This window comes from Oncorhynchus masou, chromosome 33 (assembly GCF_036934945.1).
Source record: "Oncorhynchus masou masou isolate Uvic2021 chromosome 33, UVic_Omas_1.1, whole genome shotgun sequence".
Classification (NCBI taxonomy): Eukaryota; Metazoa; Chordata; class Actinopteri; order Salmoniformes; family Salmonidae; genus Oncorhynchus; species Oncorhynchus masou.
Window position 1 is genome coordinate 26,909,185 of NC_088244.1, and position 23,181 is coordinate 26,932,365.

Here is a 23,181-nt window from a genome sequence, read left to right on the forward strand (position 1 = left end):
ATCTATGTCACTATGCACAAAGGCCCAAAAGAAACAGATTTGCTGACACATGAGGGAAAAGGCAAGGCATGTGACCTTAGAGGGGCAAAGCAGATAACCACCCTTTACAAGAGTAGATTATGCCACCAGGAGAGGAGCGAGAGAGAATATCCATCCAATCTACTGTATTGTGTAGCATACTGTAGGCCTATAGCTTAATATTAAGTGTTGCAACAATCCATGTTGAAAATCTTCTGGGAAGCAAACAGTGTTTTTATTTCTGAATCACTTCCTGCTTCCCTTGGGTGGAGCAAATGAAACCAGGGCAGGTGCATTGTTATGAAAATACTTTTGTCACAAAATGGGGGAAATGTGATATCTGAAAATGTAATTGTTTATTTACCACAAATTATTTACTACATAAAAATGTTAGCATAAAAATACATCACATGTTTTAGCCTACATCATAAAGGTCTATTTTGAATAGACTGGAGTGAACTTGTATGTATACCTGGTTCTTACCACATAGTAAAAACAGATTTAGTAAAAACAGATCTATTGTTAGTTTTGATTGAACAAAACGAATAGGCTTGTGCAGATGACAATAATACTGAAAGTTTATAAAAATCGATTATATCTGTTGTATTTTTTCTTGCCTCGAGTTTACAGTGGAGACGCGTTTTCATGCGTGGACGATTTAATCTGACGTTGCTCAGCGAGCAGGCAACGCAGTGAGAGACAGTTTAGTGTGGTCCTCTCTCTCGAGCAAGTGCTGCTAAAGGGGAGCGCAAGAGTACGCTCCAGTTAACGAGACTGCTGTTGTCGTCTGAGCAAAGAGTTGACTCCGTGCGTTCTGTACGCTGGGCTGGGACAGGGACAAGAAGAGGCGCGCGTGTGTGAGCAGATCATGAGTCATCACAACAGTTTACTTACTCAAGATCTTCCTCCACATTATGGGACCGTAGGAACACAGTTTGTGCGATCCCCTTCGGTTATTTGATCTTCTTGTTGTGGGAACTTTGGCCAGCTGTTGAAATGGACATGAAAACTTTCATGTTGGCGAGCCTTGCCCTCCTGAATATCAGGGACAACATTTTCACCAGGTAAGATAACCCTATTATAGGCTACGGCTCTTTTGACTCGGGTTACGGAGGAGACTTTCCCAGAAGCTTCACTAAGGATTTAATAGAATTGTTATTTTGGAATAGCCTATATTATTACATTTGGGACAATTTTTTGATTAAATAATAGCCTACTTTGCCCTTATTTTGTAGGTCAGCTGTTGCTATGTTCTGATTTATCCTAACATATATAGCCTACTGACCGTTTAGATTAGATTTTAGTCAAAAGTGTTTTCAGATTTTGAATTATATTTACAACACAATAAGCACATTGAGGCTATAACATATGTTTCTGATGTAGCCTAGATAATGTTTTGATGGAAACTAATTCCTAACCTACCTTTTTTTGATTTGTCCAATTTGCGTGAAATTAGCTGATTACAAATGAATTCTAAAACCTGATGACTTCTCTGCAATAGCAGAGGAATAGCCTACTCAATGCCCACGTACTGTATGCAGCATTTGAGCAGTTAGTTACAGTTTAAGTGCTGTGGGGCCCATCATCAACATAGACACCCATGCTGATCATACGTTCACGGTAAAGATAACGAGATAGAGGCAATTATAACAACAGCATGTTGTTACGTAGTCATTTTATAGTAGATTTTTCATAGCATTGTAATGAAATTGAGTGGTCTTTGTTATAACACAAGTGGAATGAGGAACAGTTTCTATATACACTCTTATACTTAGAAAAAACTGTCTACCCCATAATAACTATGCAGTGACGTTGCAAATACTTTGCGATTACTACCTCCACAAGGTTATTGGAATAGTCCGTATACATCCATTTTTGCAAGTTGCCTCTTGACATCAGAATGACACACATCCATCCTGGTCGTGTCATTGCAACAGTCTCTAAACTGTAAACTGTTGAGGTATGTTCAGTGACATCAGTGTTGCAAACTGTCCCCGTTCAAAAGGTTGTACAAGGTTGTGAATCCTGGTAGCGTCCAGCCACTCCTGACTACACATACCAGCAGAGGGTGTAATTGTTATTAGAATGTGATCTTTCGCAGGTTTTTCCTGAGATGTGTGTGTCAAATTGAAGATATATTATCCTCGCTTCGTGAACTTGATGCATTAGCATTTTTTTTTTGCCACTATACGATCCCCCACATTTTAATTTCTGAGTGTTTTGGAGTAGCAATCTGACAGTGCCTCATCTCTCATTTCCAAACCTTTTAGAAACAAAATTCAAAACATTTTCTTGAACATTGCTACTTGACGATGTGTTTAAAAAATAATAATAATTTAAAGTCAGAATCGGGTCTGGCAAAATATTTCGCTACCTTTGTCAGTCACAGCTGTCCTTAAATGGATTCAGGTGACATGCACCATACCCTTGGTTGTGATAATCCTTAGAAGTTACCCCTCTTCTGGATACATCCTCTTCAATGTAAGGCTGCATATACACGTCATTGAAAATAAGAATTTGTTTTTAACTGACTTGCCTTGTTAAAATAAAGGTGAACATTTTTTTTCTAAAGACCAATTAGAGGAAAACGATTGGAATCGGCTACCTGTGTTAGTTAACACAGCCTATTGAGGGCAAATGTTTAAATGGCAGACAGTTTTCACTGCAATGTGATCTCACTTTTTTGTCACATGTTTGTCATTTTAAAATATTTAACATTTAGGATTAATGTTTCATATAGTGTGTCCTGTAGTGCAGTTTATTTTACTCACACAAGTCCTAGGCCTAGTAAAATGTAAGCTTTTATTTCTATTTTTTTAACCTTTATTTAAATAGGCAAGTCAGTTAAGAACAAATTCTTATTTACAGTGACGGCCTAGGAACAGTTAACTGCCTTGTTCAGGGGCAGACCGACAGATCTTTACCTTGTCAGCTCAGGGAGTTGATCAAGCAACCTTTCAGTTACTGACCCAACGCTCTAACCACTAGGCTACCTGCCGCCCCATTATTAAATATCTGCATTTAAAGGAAAACTGGTTGTTGTTGCAGTACTACTGGAAGTAGTCCAGAAATGCAAAGTTGAAAGCAGTTCAAAGAAAAACATCACAAATATTCAAATGTGAGAATGAATTCATTCTTGTTGGTTTACTGGAGTAGCAGTGGCATAGTTAGTGACCTTTTGCCTTGTCTTGGCAGTCTCTTATGCCCTACTGGAAGACATGGTGGCACCATAGGCTAGATACCCTTAGTATGTCCTTAATGGATGCTCCATATGTGCAAATCAGGCAGATGCTATCGCTGAGGGGTCCAGATATGCTTCAGCCAAATGGCTGCGGGATCAGCAGTGGAACAAAGCACAGTTACACTACATTGGGTTTGTGGTGGAAAGGCCACAGTACGTAGAGAGAGCTTTCAGCTTAGAGAAGCTATAGAACGAATTTGGCTAATCAAGGTTGGAAATGACATAGCTTGAATGTGCCATATCTATGCAATGCCACCATTTCATGTCTGTACAGTTTCTCTACTGATTGGCATTCAAAAGGCTGCATATTTAATTATCCAGCTTTACATGCTGTCAACATTCAGGATTTACAACATAAACAAAAAATGCAAGGATGACTAGTGCAAATCTCCCTCTCTGTTCTCAGGTACAAATTGATGTCATTGTATGAAGCAAATTAAGCTTGTTACTGCTGGGGCTACATTACAAGGCTTTTATATTTCTATCCGAGGCAAGAAAGTCTGTTTCTTTTGTGTTTCGTCTTCTTCACCTCAGCTCTCAGTGGCTGTATCTGAAATGGCACCCTATTCTCTTTCTTGTGCACAAACAATGTCAAAAAGTAGTGCACTATATTATAGGGAATAGGCTGCCATTTCGGACATACCCAGTTTGTTATAGCTGGTAAACAGATGGTTAGCGAAGCAGGGCCTCGGGAGATCCAGCTAATGAACTGAAATTAAAGACTAAGAGGAACAACATCGACGGGAAATTGACTTTGAACTGTTTGAACAGAGAGTGGAGGGGTGAGAGAGCGGGCCTTGCACGTTTACAGAAACCCCCTCGAGACTAATCAAATGCTCAGTTCCATTAGCATTTCATGACATCACATTTCCTTTGCTGAGGGCATAATGTGTAGCCTGTGGTGTGGTGCTATACACTGCACTGGAGTTACTATAGGTAGACCTACAAGAGGAAGTCAGTATGTAGCCATTAGCCGAGACAGCACCACTTTAAACAGGTCCCATCACTTTATCAGTTAGGTTATTAAGTCAGAACACCTAGTTGTCAAAGAGGAAGGCCACAAATGGAGGCACCTATGGGATATTCCAATATCCATAGCATACCAGTTAGAATGAAGACTCTCTAAATAAGTGGTATGCTACTGTGGATATTGGAAGTAGGCTGTTTTTATTTTTGCCCATTTGCCTATATCTTTACAGGACCAACAAAACCAAAATCCGGAGTATTGTAACAAACTTTGTTAAACTCTTTGGATTTTGTTTAGGTGGCATATGTTCTGCACAGTCACATTTGTATTTGACCTCACAGGTTCAGCACATTGGGAGTTTCTGAAGATATGATTTCAATCACTTTCTAACTGCACCCCTTTTTGATTTGAACGAAACCTTCCATACATGTTTGCCCATGGTAGAAGTGGTCAGAAAGGGACTTTTTGGACCTGAATGCCAAAACATTCAGGAGATAGAAATGCTCAAAGTTGACCCATTTTTGCATACCCCAGTCTACCATGAGACATCCATGTGTTCATCACTGAAAAAGATAAACGGTTGAGTTTGATATGTGAAAGCTTACAAACAGGGTGTCAAAAAAAAATCTTTTTTTTTAGGTTTTAATGTAAATTATTCAAGAGTATGCTGTGTCTCAACTGTGTCACAACCGATGACGGGCACAACACAAACACCTCAGATGATGTAAAATAGCTACAACATTTGTGAAAAATTGCACAAAAGAATTTGCTAAAAAAATATGCAAAATTAGTGAACTTTGAGCACCTCTATCTGAACGTTTTGGCATTCAGGTCCAAAAAGTTACTTTCTGACCACTTCCATCATTGGCAAATATGTATGGAAGGTTTCGTTCAAATCAAAAGGGGTGCTGTCAGAAATGGATTGAAATCATATGGAACGACCCAACAGCTACCTCTGAATATAGAAGCTGCTAATTAGGCTAGTGATAGACTACAGCTGTCGATCACATGGAGACAGTTCATTTGATGTATTAATTCAGTCAATGTTCTCATCTATTTATGTCATAGGATGTGATTAAAACCCCAGAATACAAGCGCAAAAAAACATTCCATGGTTTTAAAAGACAAAATTAAAATGTCTGGTACATTTTAGGAGTGTTTTAGCTACTATGTAACGACTATGAACAAAGGGGTAACATGTCAAAAGGGCTTTATTCGTTTGAATATTGTCCGGGGAAACACCTCTGCATGTCCTGAGTGCTGTCTGTCCTCTTACGATACTCTCTCTTGTCCCTTTTGAAACCAGTGGTCTGTTCAGGAGGGTGCAATGTTACTAAACTTTATTCAACTAGACATGCATTTCGAACATATCACTATGATTGTCAGTCAGGTAGAATAAGGAATTTCTATCTGCAGCGGTTTGAACATTTTACATCACTATATACAACACATAGTAAGTTAGATCAGAGTCAGAGTAAGACAATTGGCCCTTTGTCTCATCCAAGAGTCCACAGAGTGAGCCCTCATAGTAGCTGACACTGCCTTCTGGTGGTCAGTTTCTGTGTGCACTGTGTCCAGTCAGAAGCAGCACATATAAGATTGGGGTCAGGAGTGCTGATCTATTATCAGTTTAGCCTTTATATTAGAATTAATCATATTTCATAGACAAGACGAGATTACATAGATAGGGAATGATCCCAGATCTGCACTACTACTCTGAGACGCTTAATGAGTATGTCTTGAAGCTGAGAACACAAGTCAAGGGTTTATGAACTGCAACTTAGCCCAGAAATGTGTGGAATATGAAGCTCTCAAGTGAGATAGTTTTGTCCATTATTCCAAAATCCCTAATGGATAATAGGCACTTTGTAATAATGTACTTTTGTAATAAGTTTGCTCTTTTCTTTCATATCCTCCAAGGATAATTGCATGCCCACCGATCTTGATCGCAAATCTATGTTCAACATGAAAATGCTAATACTGTCTTTGCCTCTCTAGCATTCTTCCTTCAGGGCTTCTCTAGTGCTGTGGACGCAGAGTGCTCAAGTGTGCTGTGTTTGTTCCCTATAGGGCCATGCTGAGTGACATTGGGGACTATATAGGTTCAGACATACAAATTTCCTGGTTGCCTAATCTGGATGAGTTAATGAAGGGCTATGCGCGAAATTTTCGCCCTGGGATAGGAGGTGAGTATGAGATCTACTGCTCGTGCCATTGGGTTGCATTTCACCCCCTCACATTTACAGTCATTCTTAGCATAGCAAGAACCAGGTATATAGGACCTAAGCGTTTTGAAAATCACACTCAAATGATTTTGACTCCTCTCAAAATCAATCGTATTAAATTCCCCTGCCACCATTTTGTCATTTTTAGATCCTATTTGAAATAAATATTTACCCCTATGTAAATAAGAGGTTTGAATCTATTAAAAGCATTTGTGTTTGAACGTGACGCAAAAGATTACAAACAAAAGCAATTATGCGTTGGAATGAGTTTGCAGAAGGGATTATTTAAATGATGCTTTGGAAATGGAAGACGTGCGTAGTGTTTTGCGAGAGAAAAGAAAGGAGCGTTGCTGGAGAATGCCTGCCAAATGTGAAACATCCAATGTCCACAGCATTAGATTTCTCAACCTCACAGCTTAACTCAGCTAAGCAGAGGTGAAAAAGCTTTGTCGATATAAGAACCACCACAATGTCAGGCCTTGTGAACCAGCAACAAGGCCACTACACACCTGTAGCTCAACATTATGCTCAACAATGATCAATAGTCCCACTCCCTCCTTACTTCCTCTCATAAATAAGATGAGATAACATCTCCCTCATATATTATTTAAGCACTTAGACAGCTACCATAAAGCCCTACTGATGGGCTATTTAAGGCCATTGAAGAATCATGCACATCTTACTCTGTCTATTCAATTCTCATCCCTTCACCATTTCAAATTAGAAGGAAAGTGGTGCTATGATAGGTGTCTAGAATCTAAACAAAGAAGTGTAACACTGAGCCTCTCCCAAAGGGTCACTAGTCAAAATGAGCTAGGTTTTAGTGACAGGCTAAGGGATTATGGATTGCAATTAGATTTAAAATCCTCCAAAATGAGTTTCATTGACTTTGACTGTCCTCCCACTTGTCAATGCTGATGACTGCTCTCTCTATGGTGGGTAGGATACAATTTGACGTAAATGGTTATGGGATAAGTGCTGAATGGTGGAGAATGTAATGTATGATTCCTTAATGTTTGGAATAAATAGCCTTTCAGTTCTGCTTCGGTGATCCTGATCTCCCTCCCTTTAGATTTCCTTCAAGTGTCCACGATCTCAGCAGCACAAATCATGCTTATCATCGAGCAAACTACAAAAGAATGCTAGCTATGTATGCGCTTCTAAATACAACACCACTGCACACGCTCATGAGACCCCCAATGTCACGTGTATGAATGTACATAGTGCTATGTCACTTCCAGTAGAGAAATGTTAAGTGGGGTGGCCATTGATCCTTATCTAGGGGTGTCTTTGGGGTGGAGGGAGGGAGGGAGGGAGCGATTGTTTTCTTTTCTCACTTCTTTTCCCACAGGCCCACCCGTGAATGTTGCCATGGCTATTGAAGTAGCCAGTATTGACCACATCTCTGAAGCCAACATGGTAATGTATAAATTCACCTGCAGGCCTTTATACAAAATGGTTGCCATATTTCACTGCTACTGTTCTGTTGCAGTAAAACTAAATGTGAAACTACCACTTATGTGTCATCCACATCAGCCAATAGGGATTCAGACAGAGAATGCATCTTATGAAAGGTATCCTTCCTTCCTCCCTTGAGGTATTCAACAGATTCAACCAGGTTGGATTGGTGAAAAGCAATAGTCTTGTAACCTATATTTCTCTTAACTAATAGCGTTCAGATCAGTGATTACCCTAGGGAAACTATTAAAGGAGACATTTGAGAAGTATTGAAACAGGCCTTTATCCATCTCCTATTCTCCTAGCTACAGTACTGCCCTAAGTCTCAACGTGATCCACCACTCAGTCTTGTACCAGAGTTGGCAATGCCCTTGGCTCAGCTTTGTCCCTGTGTGTGTCTGTGTCTGTCTGTCTGTCTGTGTGTGCATGTGTCTGCGCGTATGTGTATGCGTACTCTTGTTGTTACCATGTGTGACTGCTTGGCAGGAGTACACCATGACCATTTTCCTGCGTCAGAGCTGGCGGGACGACCGCCTGTCCTACAACCACACCAACAAGACCCTGGGGCTGGATAGCCGCTTCGTGGATAAACTCTGGCTGCCCGACACCTTCATTGTCAACGCCAAGTCCGCCTGGTTCCATGACGTCACCGTGGAGAACAAGCTGATTCGCCTGCAGCCTGATGGGGTCATCCTTTACAGCAGCCGGTGAGGAGTGGGAGAGTGGGGAGGGGAGGGGAATGGGGAGGAGAGAGGTGGATATAATGTGTGAGGAGTAGGAGCATAGATCGAGAAGAAAAGAAGGAGGAGAAGGAGGAAAGGGGTAGGAGAGGTGGACGGCATGGGAGGAGGGAGAGAAGAAAAGGGTGTGGGCTGGAGAGGCCCTTTAACGATTGATTTGCCGTGGCTTGAAGTTAAGGCTATATAATGCCTCATGATAATGTCAAAGTGAGAATGACTAGGGCCTACCGTTACGGGTCAAGTTACTATTGTGTTTGAAGTGGGTGTTTACTAAATGACTTGTTCTCCTCTCAGGATCACCTCGACTGTGGCGTGTGACATGGACTTGACCAAATACCCCATGGATGAGCAGGAGTGTATGCTGGACCTAGAAAGCTGTGGGTTGACTTATATTACTTACATAGACTTGTATCTCTTTATATGATCTCAATACCGTTAGTCTGTCATGTTCCCTACCACTCTTAATTGACCATTACGATCACATATTTGTGATCATTGTTGAGTGGGCCCAGCAGCGTACCGTCGCAAATATGTGATTGGAACAGTAGCAACAGAACGTATGATGCAACAAATGCATCTAAACAGCATTGTTGTCTGAAAAGCATCTAAACAATGTGTTGTACTGATGGGTAATAAAGGTTGACACAACTTTATTCCTCCTGTAAAAGATAAATGCAAACTTCCTCATCCAAACATCACACGGAACACATCCTATAGCCAAACTCTTTCCATAACAGCTAGACTTGTTTACAATGTACCACATCTCTGGTGAGCACAAGGGAGAAATGTAATATTGTTTAGAAAAGAGATGCGTGTCGGCTAAGCTAACAGCAGCTAAATTCTTTATAATGGCAGCCATGTATGTTTATGTTAACTCCTTAATCCTAGAATGCCATTCACTACAGAACGCAAATGAACAAAGTCAAAGATGGCTGAGCACATTGCCTGAAAAATATGAACTTAGTTTGGCCACTTTTTAAGCATATTACACATATTTGATGTACTTGTTACAGTGTATACAATAACCGGAGCACATTATTTGACAAGTTGTTTACCGTTTTTGACAGATCACAAAGCAAATTAAATGTTATCGCCCCAAATACAAGCCTACTGTCTAGCTTCATGATTTGGCCTCGTATTTTTACGAGTTCCCTGTTGTCTTAAAAGTTGTTAGAAAATAAAACTTGTTCGAAAATGATTTGAAATTGATAAGTTGAAACATAGCCTATAGATAATTAGCAGGCAGCATGCCTTGGTTTGAGGGCAGCGTGGGTTAACTGTCCTGTGAGTGCATTCTGACATCACAGCATTAAAAAACTCAGGCTGGGGTGACCTTTAGAGATATTTGGAACTCACAAGTGAAAAGGTTAATGGATGGCTCTCAATAGGCTACAGCAGGGGTGTCAAACATACAAATCATCCCGCTAGGGGGTCTAATCCAGGCCGTGGGTGGTTGGAGTTTTTAACTTTTCTAGAATTTTTTGTTAGAATAGTTTTATTTTGGGCGGGGGGTGGGAGACTCAAATCTAAATGGTGTAGATATGATAATGGACCTACATTCGTACAGTTTCTTGACTGTCCATCTCGCTAATAATCACCAAAATAAAGCTAGACAGTCAGGGAGAATTGTAAATTCCCAAAACGATGGATAGAGGATCACCGAGGAAATATAACCAATTTTCAGTATGGCCCTCCAGAAGGTCGATTGCGGCCCCCGGGTCAAAGTGAGTTCCCCTGCTTTACAACATGACTATTGATTTCCCAATTCGAAGTTAAGGTGGTTTTATTTTCTTCCTGGTACAGTAGTTCATTGATCAATTCATCTCATTGATTGGACAGATAAATCCCACACCTGAAACAGTCTCTTATTAAACTTAAGGGATCAACCTGCCGGCTCTACTGAGAATACAGAAGAGGACAGGAAAACACTACTCCCAGTGTCTGTAGAGCTGCATGTAGGCCATAATATAAAGGGAAATTGTGTACCACGAGTACCAGAAGCAAGGCCTTACACATACATTTAATATTCCAATGATGTTCCATTGTTGTTGGGACGAATATTGTTTGACTGCTTGTTTGTTGACTGTTTGTTTGTTGACTGCTTGTTTGTTTGACTGTTCCAGATGGCTACTCCTCAGAGGACATTGTGTACCACTGGTCTGAGAGTCAGATACACATCCATGGACTGGACAAACTGGAGCTATCCCAGTTCACCATCATCGACTACAAATTTGTCACGGAGACGCTGAACTTCAAATCCGGTGAGCTTCCCCCACGTATCCTCATTTCGCTATCACCATGGTTACTCTACTTAACAGCCAGTGGGATGTTCATGAAATTTCTCTTCATTTCTATACAGAGCACTTCTTTCACTTCTTTCAACCTCTTTCACTGTACACAACTCTCCATTTTGAGTCATGCTTTTGAACGTTGTCTTACCATGCCTCTTGTGTAAGAGAGACCCTAGGTCTTTTTAACTAATATGTTTTGAACTCAGACACCTCTGTGGGCATGTTCTATCCCCAGACAGAATGGCTCATGTTATTCAGAGAGGATGTGCCCCCTCCTCTGAGTCGGGTTCATCTAAAGATGTATTCCTTCTTGGGACATTTTCCTTGTAATTTGCCCTGTTGGGGTCTTGGTCGGGTTACTGTAGGACTTTGTGACAATTGTTAATATAAAAAGCACTTTATAAATCATTTTGACTGATTGAAAAGCTAATGCTGGTCTACTTTTTCACGCCAAGCCGGACGTTTCCCGCGGCTCAGCCTTCGCTTCCAGCTGAGACGTAACCGAGGCGTCTACATCATTCAGTCCTACATGCCCTCCATCCTATTGGTTGCCATGTCCTGGGTGTCCTTCTGGATCAGCCAAACAGCAGTCCCAGCTCGGGTATCCCTGGGTTAGTATCATGTTAAGAATATTCTGTTAGTGATATTGGGGGCGTAGTCTGCAATCTAGTCGGCCTGGAATGCGGCTATTAGCTTGATGTGAGTATGTTAGTAGAGAAATGACAGGGAAAACACAGATTCAATGAGACTGCAAGAATTCAAAGTGAACTGAATATGTCTACTTGTACATTGGACCTAGAATTTGAAGAAAATAAAGTGCATTATCATTGAGAAGTATATTCATAGTTATGTGATATGCATGATGACAAATTATATTTGATTAATGAAAAAGGTGAAACCCTCATCACAGTTCATGTTGTAGATTCTTATCTTAGGTTGTTTGTGTTGTGTAAACCAAAAACAATCCTTAATAAATTTAAAATAGAGGAAGAAAATGTTTTCCATCTTAAAGGGGCAATCAGCAGTTGCTACATCAGTTTTTGGACTTATAAATTAATAATATGTACCAATTGATTATTGAATAATATAACTTATACATGACTCATGAACTTAGTTCAACTGTCGTACCCCATCAGAACCCGAAATAAAAGGTTCGTTTCACGCCAATGTTTGTGAACAATGTAAATGTAAACAAACACTCTATGGCCTCAAAACATGGTTAAAACTATACTTTTGATATCATAGATGGTCAGTCCTTGCATCCATAGCACTGTCTGTCATTTTTCCAGGCCTGTCCCTCAGCTTTTTACTGAAATAGGGAGGGGATTACGATGATTATTTCTACTGCTGATTGTTGCTTTAAACACAATATATTTTTTTTCACATTCACTTTTTTATTTAACTTTGTTTCACATCAACGATTGAGTGTGGACCTTCCTCTTTTCTATTCAAAACAAGTATGTACTTTCCATATATATTTTGGTAAAGGGATCACCACTGTGCTCACCATGACGACTCTGATGGTGAGCGCCCGCTCATCTCTCCCTCGAGCCTCGGCCATCAAAGCGCTGGATGTCTACTTCTGGATCTGCTATGTGTTTGTGTTCGCCGCGCTCATAGAGTACGCCTTCGCTCACTACAACGCTGACTACAGGCTCAAAGAGAAGGCCAAGAGCAAGGCCAACAAGATGAGCTCCGAGGTAAGAAGGGAGGACAACACTTGCCCAACTGTGGTGTTCCCCAAGGTTTAGTGGTAGGCCCGTTCCTCATTTGACCCATTTATACCACAACATTCATTCAATGTTCACATAGTGTTCAAGGGACATTGGGTTGACACAATAGGTGCAAACAATGTGAGTAGGAACCTACAAGCACTTGCATTTTGAACATGCACAATTTCCTTTGGGTTCCTTTGTTGTGAGGTAAAGATACTTCACAAAGGAATTGACTGTTGTAGCCTTTCTCTATTGACATATCTCTCTCTCTGCTTCTCCAGTCAGTAGTAAAGAATGGGAAACAGGCCATGGTGCTCTTCTCCGTGTCCGTGGCTGGAATGAACCAGGGCCTGATGGTGTCCAGCCGCCGTCCGCAGCGCTCCAGCGCCGAGACCGCCGAGGAGGAGGACGTGGAGCCCAGGAGGGTGCGGGGGACCACAGCGTCAGAGGAGAGAGAAGAGGATAAGAAGTGCTGTAGTTGTTGTTCCAAGTGCTGTTGCGCTTGCAAGCCCCTCCAAGCTGACACCATAGATGTCTACGCCAGGGCTGTGTTCCCCGCCACCTTCGCCATCGTCAATGTGATCTACTGGGTGGCGTACACCATGTGAGTTGGGAGGACTAAGGATGGACAGGCTGGCACCACCAAGGACGGGAGTACTGTACATAGAGGAAAATCATGCTGCTTTGAATCCTGGGACTTATATAGAGGCACCGATGTAAACAAGGCTTCCTTAAGAAGAACTGGATTTACGTATAATATGGTGAAGTAGGGACCTGGTAAATAGCAGATAAAGTACAGCGAATGGACGAACAAAATCAGATCAGGTATATGGATATGTTCTGAAGTACAAGTTATGTACAAGGGAGCCTTGAGGGGTAGTCAATGTCTTATCCTCAGTGAGGCTCACTGTATGATAGCCCAGCTGCTGACTTTTATCTCCAAAAACCTTCACTAGCCACCCAAACTCTACTGCTGCAATCCCCTTAGATACTGATTGCTGCCCACTAAGCCATAGCAATGGACTGACGTTCAGCTATGTCCTTTTACTGTACATGTATGAACTCTGCTCACACCAGCAACATACACAGCACACTAATGTGTCATTGCTGAAAACTAATGTGCACAACAATTGTTGTTCGCTTAACTCACAAACACATCTCATGTGATGGACTAACTGTTGAAAACAAAAACATGTCCAGACTTCATGATGATAAGATGCGGTGTAGTCTTTTGCTGCAGGGCTTATTCTCCCCACCGCCACTCTTCCCCTCCACCATCCCACTGCCTTCCCCCACTCCTCTTTTTTCTCCTATAATTCCTCCACCCGTTTTTCCTCTCCAGTTTGATTTGGGCTTCAGAACATCTTATCTCCTCCTGCCAGGTCTTCCTGTTTCCTGTTTCCTGATTATTATTATTATTATTAAAGGACTTCCTCCACTACCTGTGTATCTCCACACTGGAAATGTTCACTTTGGAGTTTTAATGCCTCGGTTTAAAGTTTTGGAACAGTTGTTTCTCATGATTGTCTCTAGAATATCTGCCTTTTTCTCGAAAATCCAAATGTCCAAATAGCCTCATTGCAGGCGGTATGGATTCACTAAGAGCATCAAGAAGCTTCCATGTCTATTTTTTTTTAGCTACAATACATTTCATATTCAGTGATCCCCTTTATGAAATCAACTCAAGTATGAGGAATAGACTAATTTGAGGCATGGTGAATAATTTAATCCGATATCCAGATTATGCACTTTGAAATATGTGCAGTATTTATAATTCAGATGATCTCAGGCAGCATGTCCCTTTGTGTATGTAACAGCAGAACTGGAACCTCATGGGGGTATAACATACTGGTTATAAAATAATGAACACTGTGGTCCCCTAGAAGTCATTGCAGAATCAGGTGTGCATGATGTACATGTATATACATGATGAAGTAAATACTAAATTGCATCTCTAACCAGGAATAAGATAGTGGTTTATTTGCAGTACGGTTATTACTGCTTATTATCTGTTATTACTGCTTACTAGTACTTCTACTGGCTGTTGTCTGTATGGTTAGGAAGTACCATCCGAACTATTGTAACCTCCTAGCTATATTCCCTTAGTGATCAAATTACATTTATTTATAAAGTCCTTTTTACATCAGCAGATGTCATAAAGTGCTTATACAGAAACCCAGCCTATAAACCTAAACCACAAGCAATGCTGATATCGAAGCATGGTGGCTAGGAAAAACTCCCTAGAAAGGCAGGAGCCTAGGAAGAAACCTAGAGACGAACCAGGCTCTGATATCTCGGGAGTCTGTTTTTGGTCCATGTTTTCTCTGTGTGGAGGCTGGCTGGGGGGCGTGAGTAAGGCTGTTATCAGGCCCAGCAGTGCTGAACCGACCAGGGGCCACCCCTGGGTGGGAAAGGGCAGGGCTGGGTGCCCATGGCAGGCTGTCTCCTCCAGTGTAGATAACTTTGTTCTGGGCTCAGAGAGATGACATCATGAAGGATGGCGATGAAGATGTCGGTGCAGAGATGGGAAGTGTTATCTGCTGCCCTTCATTAACAATGCCATCTAGTGGGGGGACACACACACGCAAACACACACACACACACACACACACTAGGCCTTACATAATATTTACGATTGGTGCTCCAGGCCAGAACTCATGGTGAACTGCAGATCCATTTTCTCCCAGATGTTGTCAATGAAAAGTTATTCCATAAGACAATTCCAAGAGCTGTTTACCCAGTGGCATTCTGCCAAATTAAGATATCTAATAATATTGGATGAATGATACTGCAACACTCATGAAGGTGTTATGACGGGTTTTATGAATGTTAGGAATGCCCCATTTGAAGTCAAATGTTACCCAGAGATTTAGTGATCTCTTATCTCCTGTGCCGACTCATCCAGAGATTTAGTGATCTCATATCTCCTGTGCCGACTCATCCAGAGATTTAGTGATCTCATATCTCCTGTGCCGACTCATCCCGTGATTTAGTGATCTCATATCTCCTGTGCCGACTCATCCAGAGATTTAGTGATCTCATATCTCCTGTGCCGACTCATCCAGAGATTTAGTGATCTCATATCTCCTGTGCCGACTCATCCAGAGATTTAGTGATCTCATATCTCCTGTGCCGACTCATCCAGAGATTTAGTGATCTCATATCTCCTGTGCCGACTCATCCAGAGATTTAGTGATCTCATATCTCCTGTGCCGACTCATCCAGAGATTTAGTGATCTCTTATCTCCTGTGCAGACTCATCCAGAGATTTAGTGATCTCATATCTCATTTGCCGACTCATCCAGTGAGGCTACCTCTGTCAGACATGGTCTGTGTTGGGAGCCAGGGGAGGGGGGTGGTGGTGGCGTGTGTATTTAGGGTGGGAGGTGTTTAAAAAGCAGACACAGTGGCACAACTTAGCCATTTAGCCATGTCATATAGAAGTGAGGGACTGCACACTATAGGCGTGTATCTACTCACGAAAACAAAAGCCTCTTAGACTTGAAGAAATATTGGAGCTACATTTAAAACACTCTCAAGAAAGATTTAATTTCATCTGGACTTTTCACTCTGTAAGTATGACCATATAGTGTATACATGTATATTGTATGAAGAAATAGACTGACAACACACTTTGATCATCACAATAATAGTTTTGTACTTTTTGTACAAAAGTTAGAAGTTTAGTTAGTTAGCTACTTATAGTTTAGTTAGTTAGTTATTTAAGTATTCTAAGTATTATAGTTGCTTTAGTACTCAAAAGATGCAACAATTGACTTGCAATGATATTCAGTGACGAGCACATTTTCAGTTTGAATTTAACCAGTTGAGCTGACAGCTGTTTTGTACTGTTTCGCTATGATTTTACTCATCAATCTAGCAAGAGGGCAATATTTTATTAATGTAGTAGTGTTTCCTCCCCCTTTAGAAAGCGTTGACCTTTGGCTTTCACCTGGAATTGTTTATTTATGTCTGAGAAAAAAAAAACACTTGTCAACCCATATGATTTACTACACAATAAAAGTATAATAAAACATATACAAATATGATGGTATGAATGAATAAGCCTTTTCATACTTTATAATACACTGCACATATATAGTTATAATCCGTTTTAGGAACATCTACCCAAATATTTCACCTTCTTTATTACTTTACCAAACATATCATGACATCAGTGATAGTCAAAATTATTTGTGAATGTTTAAATCAACATTTGGGCCATTTAAACAGTGTGCATCTCTCCCATAGACAAGGGGAGAAGGACTATGTAAAGGGCTCTATTTTGTAGTTCTTAGCATATGCAATGTCTCTGCCTCTGATGTAAATCAAATGTTTGACTTTCACACAATTATTTTACTTCTTTTAGGTTTAAAGAAGTGTGTAGATCACATTTTTTATCGTAGAGCTATGAAAGTTATGTATTTAGATCCGCCTGCTTGAGATAAATTCAGTGATTGTTTTGCCTTGCCTGTGCCATGAAGCAGTTGAGCTGGAAAAATGTTTTTCTAAGGACCGCCCCTTTGACATAAAGTTGCTGTGAAGTGATATAAATGGATGTAATGATGCAGCCGGCCACCATAGGGAGGCAAATACATGTTTATTCGACAGAGGATGTTGACATGGTCCTAGGAAGGTCTGAATGGTTGTCTTCTGACTAATAAAACGGTGGGAAATCAATAAAAGAAGTTATGTAAACATATACATATTTTTTAAAGTAATTTTAGTGCCCGATTTCGGGGACTGTCAGCTTAAGAGGTTTTAACCAGCTGAAATTGTAACCAACAGTAGATGTGACAAACATGGACAGTGCATTGGCCAGGTACCACTCCTAGTCATCACGATCATACAGCAGATGATCCTAAATGATCCAATATAAAATGATTCACCTTCAAAACATGTTGTTGTTTTTTATGTCTCCGTACAGTCCTTTGAAGTTGACTGGCGAAGATCAGTTGACAGTTTTGTAATACACACTCACTTATCACTCTCAAAGTCACACTTTGGCTCCTCGCACAGTTCTTAATCAGTGTTGGCTTGTTTCATCCTACAGACTAGTATCTGGCTGACCTAGATCAGCTATGGAGACTACTCATTGTCTAATGCCAATTCAACTGTTTGGTTTGGTCACAGATGGGCTAATACTGAATGTATGGGTTGATAAAGCCATTAGCCATACAGTATGGTATGGTAACCTAATTCATCAAGAGTCAGTCCGAGCTGACTTGGTTAAAGTGCGATGATGACTCAAATATAAGAGGCTTTTAGACTCAGTTCTTTGCAAAAATGTGTTAAAAAATATTTGTACTATTATATCTGCCACTGACACTCACTAACCTCCTGGGTGATACCACACATACTGTAGTAGAGCACTGGTGAGGTTCCAGATAGAACAGCTCTCGGATGAGCTTACCTCCTTCATTGTCTGGCTCCATCTGTTTATGTTTTAGCCAACTCCTCTGACTATTCATGTATGACATGACAATAATAATCTAAGGAGTTGACTGAAGCAGATCTGGGACCGGACACCTCATTTGATCCTAACCTTAACCATTAGGGCCAAACTGACCTTAGGTCAGTGTCTTAACGGACACTTCATCCTCCTCAACTGGGGCTTGTGGGACTCCTCTCTCAGACAGGATGTGTCGCATCATCAACTTCCTGCTGGCTCTGCTGAGCCGTTTCCTGTTTGCTGTGCATGGGGTGGTGACCGTGTGGCGTGTGGTCGCCGTCAAAGGGGAGCCCCTCTATTGGCTGCTGCTGATGGGCGTGGCTCTGCTGGGGGTGGAGATGGCAGTCACCATCAAGTGTACCCGCAATGCAGAGTGGAAATGGTAACGTCTATATAACATCTATAGGCTTACAGTGCCTTCTACAGCAATGACACAAAGCTAATAATGATAATCATTACCTATCATACACAATTAAGTCTTATAATGACTGCATTATTATTCCTGTTGGCAAAGAAAAGTATTAGCCAAACTGTTTCTGGTACCAATGTTATGTAAGAATGAACACATATGAATTTGCCAGTGCTTCCTCCTTTTGCCCTGTATAAAGCCATAAGGCAGTGACTTGTCCCTCTAACATCACCCACTCATACTACACTTACTTCCAATTCATATACACACTCACATCATCAACTTATTTAGAAGCCCTCTGCTCCATTATAGTCCATGATCTCGATGAAGCGTCCTCCTCAATCTATTCTTCATAATTTTCACAGTGCACACACGCACACCCACATGCACACGCACACCCACACACCCACACCCACACCCACACGCACACCCACACCCACACACACACACACAATACACAATGTAAGACTTACAGTGGCACATCCATTTTTGCACAATCTTTATTATCTATTCCTGTCTCGGGAGTCGTAGCCCAAGTGGAAAACCTAATGAAAAACAATCAAACAGCCCCAGGGTTACACAGCAATTGTAATAATGATTAACCACACAAATGAACTCATTAATTTCATGCAAGGAAAAAAAAAATCCTCTCCTGTTCATGTTGCGATAAATGGAAATGTTAGATAGAAAGACATTAGCAAATAAACCCGTTGGCCTGGCTGTCTTCACAGTCTACACAGCTCTGCCTGTTTTTTACAGGGGTGGAATTGGGATTGAAGGGTTGTAGTTGTCTCCGCATGAACCTTTTTCTATTGGGATATTGACCTCACCACTGTACTGGTGGAACTCTTTTACGAGGTGGTGAGCTGCAGCTATAGTGAGCCACTTATTGTATGCATCCAAAATATCTTTCCCCTCTCTCACTCTCTCTCTCCATGTATAGCTCTCCGTCTCTATGTATACAGTATATCTCCCTAAAAATATGATGTCCTTCAACAACACTGACTATCTCGCTTGCTGGATTAACTGTCATGTCCCATGAAAAGCCAGTCTATTTATATGACTCTTACTCCTTTTCAAACCGTTGTCTCCTGCATGGCTCAGGGCCCTGAACTGAATGAACATAAACACTGGATGACCTCTGCTCCACACCCTTCAAAGGGATGACAGGAAATTATGCCATTGCCGATTCTAACGCAACAGGGGAATGATTCCTCCATCGATCCTAATGATACTGCAGAAGCCAGCCTTCATATTTCCTCCATGTGCGGAGGGACATGCTGAGACGTTAACTTACTCCAGGCCCCTCTCTCCCTCTCACTTTGAAGTTCTTTCCTCATGGAGAAGGCTTTGCACTGTCAAGTGGGATTTGCATACATGATGAGAGTAATTGGCCGTCTGAAATGGGACACTTCTGTAAGGCTTACTTCTTATACTGACTGGCCAACAAAATGTGTGTGTGTTGCTAAAAATAGCTTCCCCCTTCCCTCCTCGTCGCTTTGCTTTTAGGTTCTCCCCCATGGTTTTCCTCTACCTCAGTACCGTCATCCCCTCCATTTGGTTCCTGGAGCTCAGCCTGCTGCAGTACAAGCTCCCTGTCAACATCTCCTCTGGCCCAGAGCTAGAAGAGCTGCTGGCTCACATCCCCATCTCAGCGGTAGGTATCACACTACAACCCCCTCCCCACAGCAACAATTAACTGATACCTGATCACAGATAAGATGTGAATCTCTAGGGATTAATACATTATAAGGGAGGACGAGGGAAATGTAATTGACACATTGATTGAGATGTGATTGATTGAGAAGTCTGGATTAGACTCACTTGAAGATACTCTCAGATATTTCTGTGATGATAATTTTGGGGCAATTTCTATCTTATGGGATTTTTTTGGTGGAATTTTTTGCTTCATGGCTACTTTTGAAGTTTGGGGACGGAATTTATTTGAATCTTGGAGCACAAGATAATGACAATTGAGTCAGGATAAATTCCCTCTTCAAGGCTCTAATGTGTGCATTTTATCTTCTGGTTAAGGAGCATTTTTTAAGATACTTTAGTCTTCTAAGAAAGTTACTATGTATCATCTCATTTCATTGTGTGTTGTGTTGACTGACGCAGGACATCTTGCAGCTGGACCCAGAGAACTGGGCGGCAGGGCTGGAGCAGACCATGCTCATCGTACTGGTGCTGGGCCGCTGGCTTATGCCTAAAGGAGACATGTCCCGCGACCAGCTCTCCCAGCTCCTCATGGTCTACGTGGGCCTGGGCGCTGACATCCTGGACATCTTTGACACCTTCAAGGAGCCCGAGGTCAAGACCAACCGGGCCGTTATCATTATGGGCCTTGCCCTCTTTTCCTGGGCCCTCATGCAGTTCCCCTTGGTTCTGACCCAGACCAGTCCCCCCAAGGCCCATCTCCAGCCCTGTTTGTCCCAGCCCGGCTTCCCTCAGGAGGGAAGCATGGCTGTAGTGGAGGGACTGCCTGGAGCTCCCCCCTCCTGCTATACACCGTGCTGCTCCAGTGAAGTGTGGAGTCTGCTGTTGACTGTGGGGCTCCAGGATGGGCCGTTCCTCATCTACCGCCTCTACCTCATGATCAGGGAGAACGTTCTCAACCAGCTAATGATCTTCTTCACCTGTAAAAACATCCTTGTCGTCCTGCTGGAGTTCTACAGGATCTTTGTGGTGCAGTGTGAGCAGCAGGGGGAGGGCTGCCTAAGGGGGCTGGAGAGGTGTGCAATGCCCTGGTGCCAACAAGCCCAGGAGGAGGAGGTGGCGGGAAGACGACAGGATAGTGGAGAACAGAACTGCCAGAGAGAGGAGGGGAGGGAGGTGGTGGAGGGGGATGGGGAGAGGGAGGGGGAGGGGGAGGGGGAGGGGAAGCGGGATGGTAGCGGTGAAGGGGAGGAGGATGAGGGAGGAAAGGAAAGTGGAGAACAGAGCTGCCAGACAGAGGTGGAGGTGGAGGGGGAGAGACAAAGAATCAGATCAGAGGGGTTGCTAGGTGTAGAGCCTACGATGCCATGATACATGACTCGACCCTTAGGCAGAATCTTCACACACCAAGAGACTGCCAACTCTATAACCTCCAGTTAAAAAGTATATTATGAAGAGACTCTGGTCTCTGGAGGCCAAGGAGTAGGGTAGTAGACACTGAGCAAGTGGAGTCCCTGAAAATCATGTAATTCCCATAATAAATCTATGAGAGGGAGAGAGATGTACTTTCCATGAACACTATCACGCGACATACAACCAAGATGACTACAACCCAAGTCACATCTGTGAATCTCTCTGTGACTCTCTTTATATAGTACAACATGTGATGTGTATTATAGGTAACTAACTAATGCAGCGTTTCCCAAACTCGGTCCTGGGGTGCCCGCTGGTTGCACATTTTGTTTTCTGCCCTAGCACTACACAGCTGATTCAAATAATCAACGCTTGATTATGAGTTGATTATTTCAATCAGCTGTGTAGTGTTAGGGCAGAAAACAAAATGTGCACACAGGGGGACCCCAGGACTGAGTTTGGGAAACCCTAAAGTAATGTGCATTACTTAGCTAACACCAGATCAGTCCGTAGCAATGTATTATTGTGCCTTTGATTTTGTGTATTCTTAGGAAACATCTGATTTTGTATGTCTTATTTGGAAACATTATCATTTTGTAACATTATACATTGAGACATAGCTTAGGGTGATTTTTTGGTTTGGATCGTAATGAGGATGATGATGTTGATTGTGGTGACGGTAATGATTTGAGAGATCTGTGTCTGTTTTGAAAATCGACATTGTTTCTGAAAATGCTTTTAAGCTTTCTGTATTGAAAAATACATGAAAAAAAGCTCTTGGTTGGTTGTCCTTTCATTTTCTACCATGTGATGGCAGTGTTACCAAGTCAAACAAACCACAGCTCAGCTGTTTATCAAATTAAAAGATACATACCAATGAGACAGAGCATTCCAAGCACAACGTTCCCTTCAAAGTAACACGATTCACAATACTATCAATATTCACAGTGGTGGTGTACTTGACCATTTCCATTATTTGACATGCTCTCCCTTCCACAGTTCTTATGATGAGATTGGACTGTGTCATTAAGCAATTCAAATGTTAATGCAGTTAATAGTTTGCTTGAGCACCCCCCCCCCCTCCCCCTCTGATATATTGGATTTGGTGATGTGTTTGGTGATTATATTGTTACTTTTACAGTAGGATCAACTTGGGGCCATTGTCAGACATTACAGCTTTTGGATTCATCTGCGGAAATGTGTAGTTTATAACACAGTTTTGGGAAGAGAGCATTAAGTTTCAGAGGACACATTTAATCCACAGCATGAACTCCATATATGGACACTGTCTCCCGTATTGGAATGCAGCCTTAGAGCAGGAACTCTATATATGGTCCCAGACACCTATATTGGAATGTGACTTATTAGCAAGGAACTCCATATGGACATAGAGCTGTGACCATGCCAATCTGTTCACCCGCATCCAATCTTCATTAGCCACAAGCCTTCTTCACTCACCTGAATACCCTTGCTTAATCAATCACCCTCATAGTATTTAAACAGCATCCATCTTCACTCCTTTGTACAGCGTCGGGATAGGAAAGAGGAAGGAAGATGGTGGACGAACAAGAAGAGGAATATTGGGACAGGTACACA

General features: G+C 41.8%; 2 protein-coding genes across 2 annotated transcripts; both read left to right on the plus strand.

Moving 5' to 3' along the window:
- The first annotated feature begins 731 nt into the window (after nt 1-731).
- On the plus strand, nt 732-14,096 carry gabrd (gamma-aminobutyric acid type A receptor subunit delta). Its single transcript, XM_064957073.1, has 9 exons — nt 732-1,082; nt 6,297-6,412; nt 7,803-7,870; nt 8,396-8,616; nt 8,944-9,026; nt 10,773-10,910; nt 11,396-11,551; nt 12,429-12,640; nt 12,937-14,096. The coding sequence occupies exons 1-9, from the start codon at nt 1,015-1,017 to the stop codon at nt 13,261-13,263; spliced, it is 1,389 nt and encodes a 462-aa protein (XP_064813145.1). The 5' UTR covers nt 732-1,014; the 3' UTR covers nt 13,264-14,096.
- Nucleotides 14,097-18,249: 4,153 nt separating this feature from the next.
- Nucleotides 18,250-21,543, plus strand: LOC135527454 (transmembrane protein 26-like). Its single transcript, XM_064955977.1, has 4 exons — nt 18,250-18,489; nt 20,026-20,173; nt 20,635-20,941; nt 20,987-21,543. Exons 1-4 carry the CDS (start codon nt 18,296-18,298, stop codon nt 21,541-21,543), a joined length of 1,206 nt encoding a protein of 401 aa, XP_064812049.1. The 5' UTR covers nt 18,250-18,295.
- Nucleotides 21,544-23,181: the final 1,638 nt, after the last annotated feature.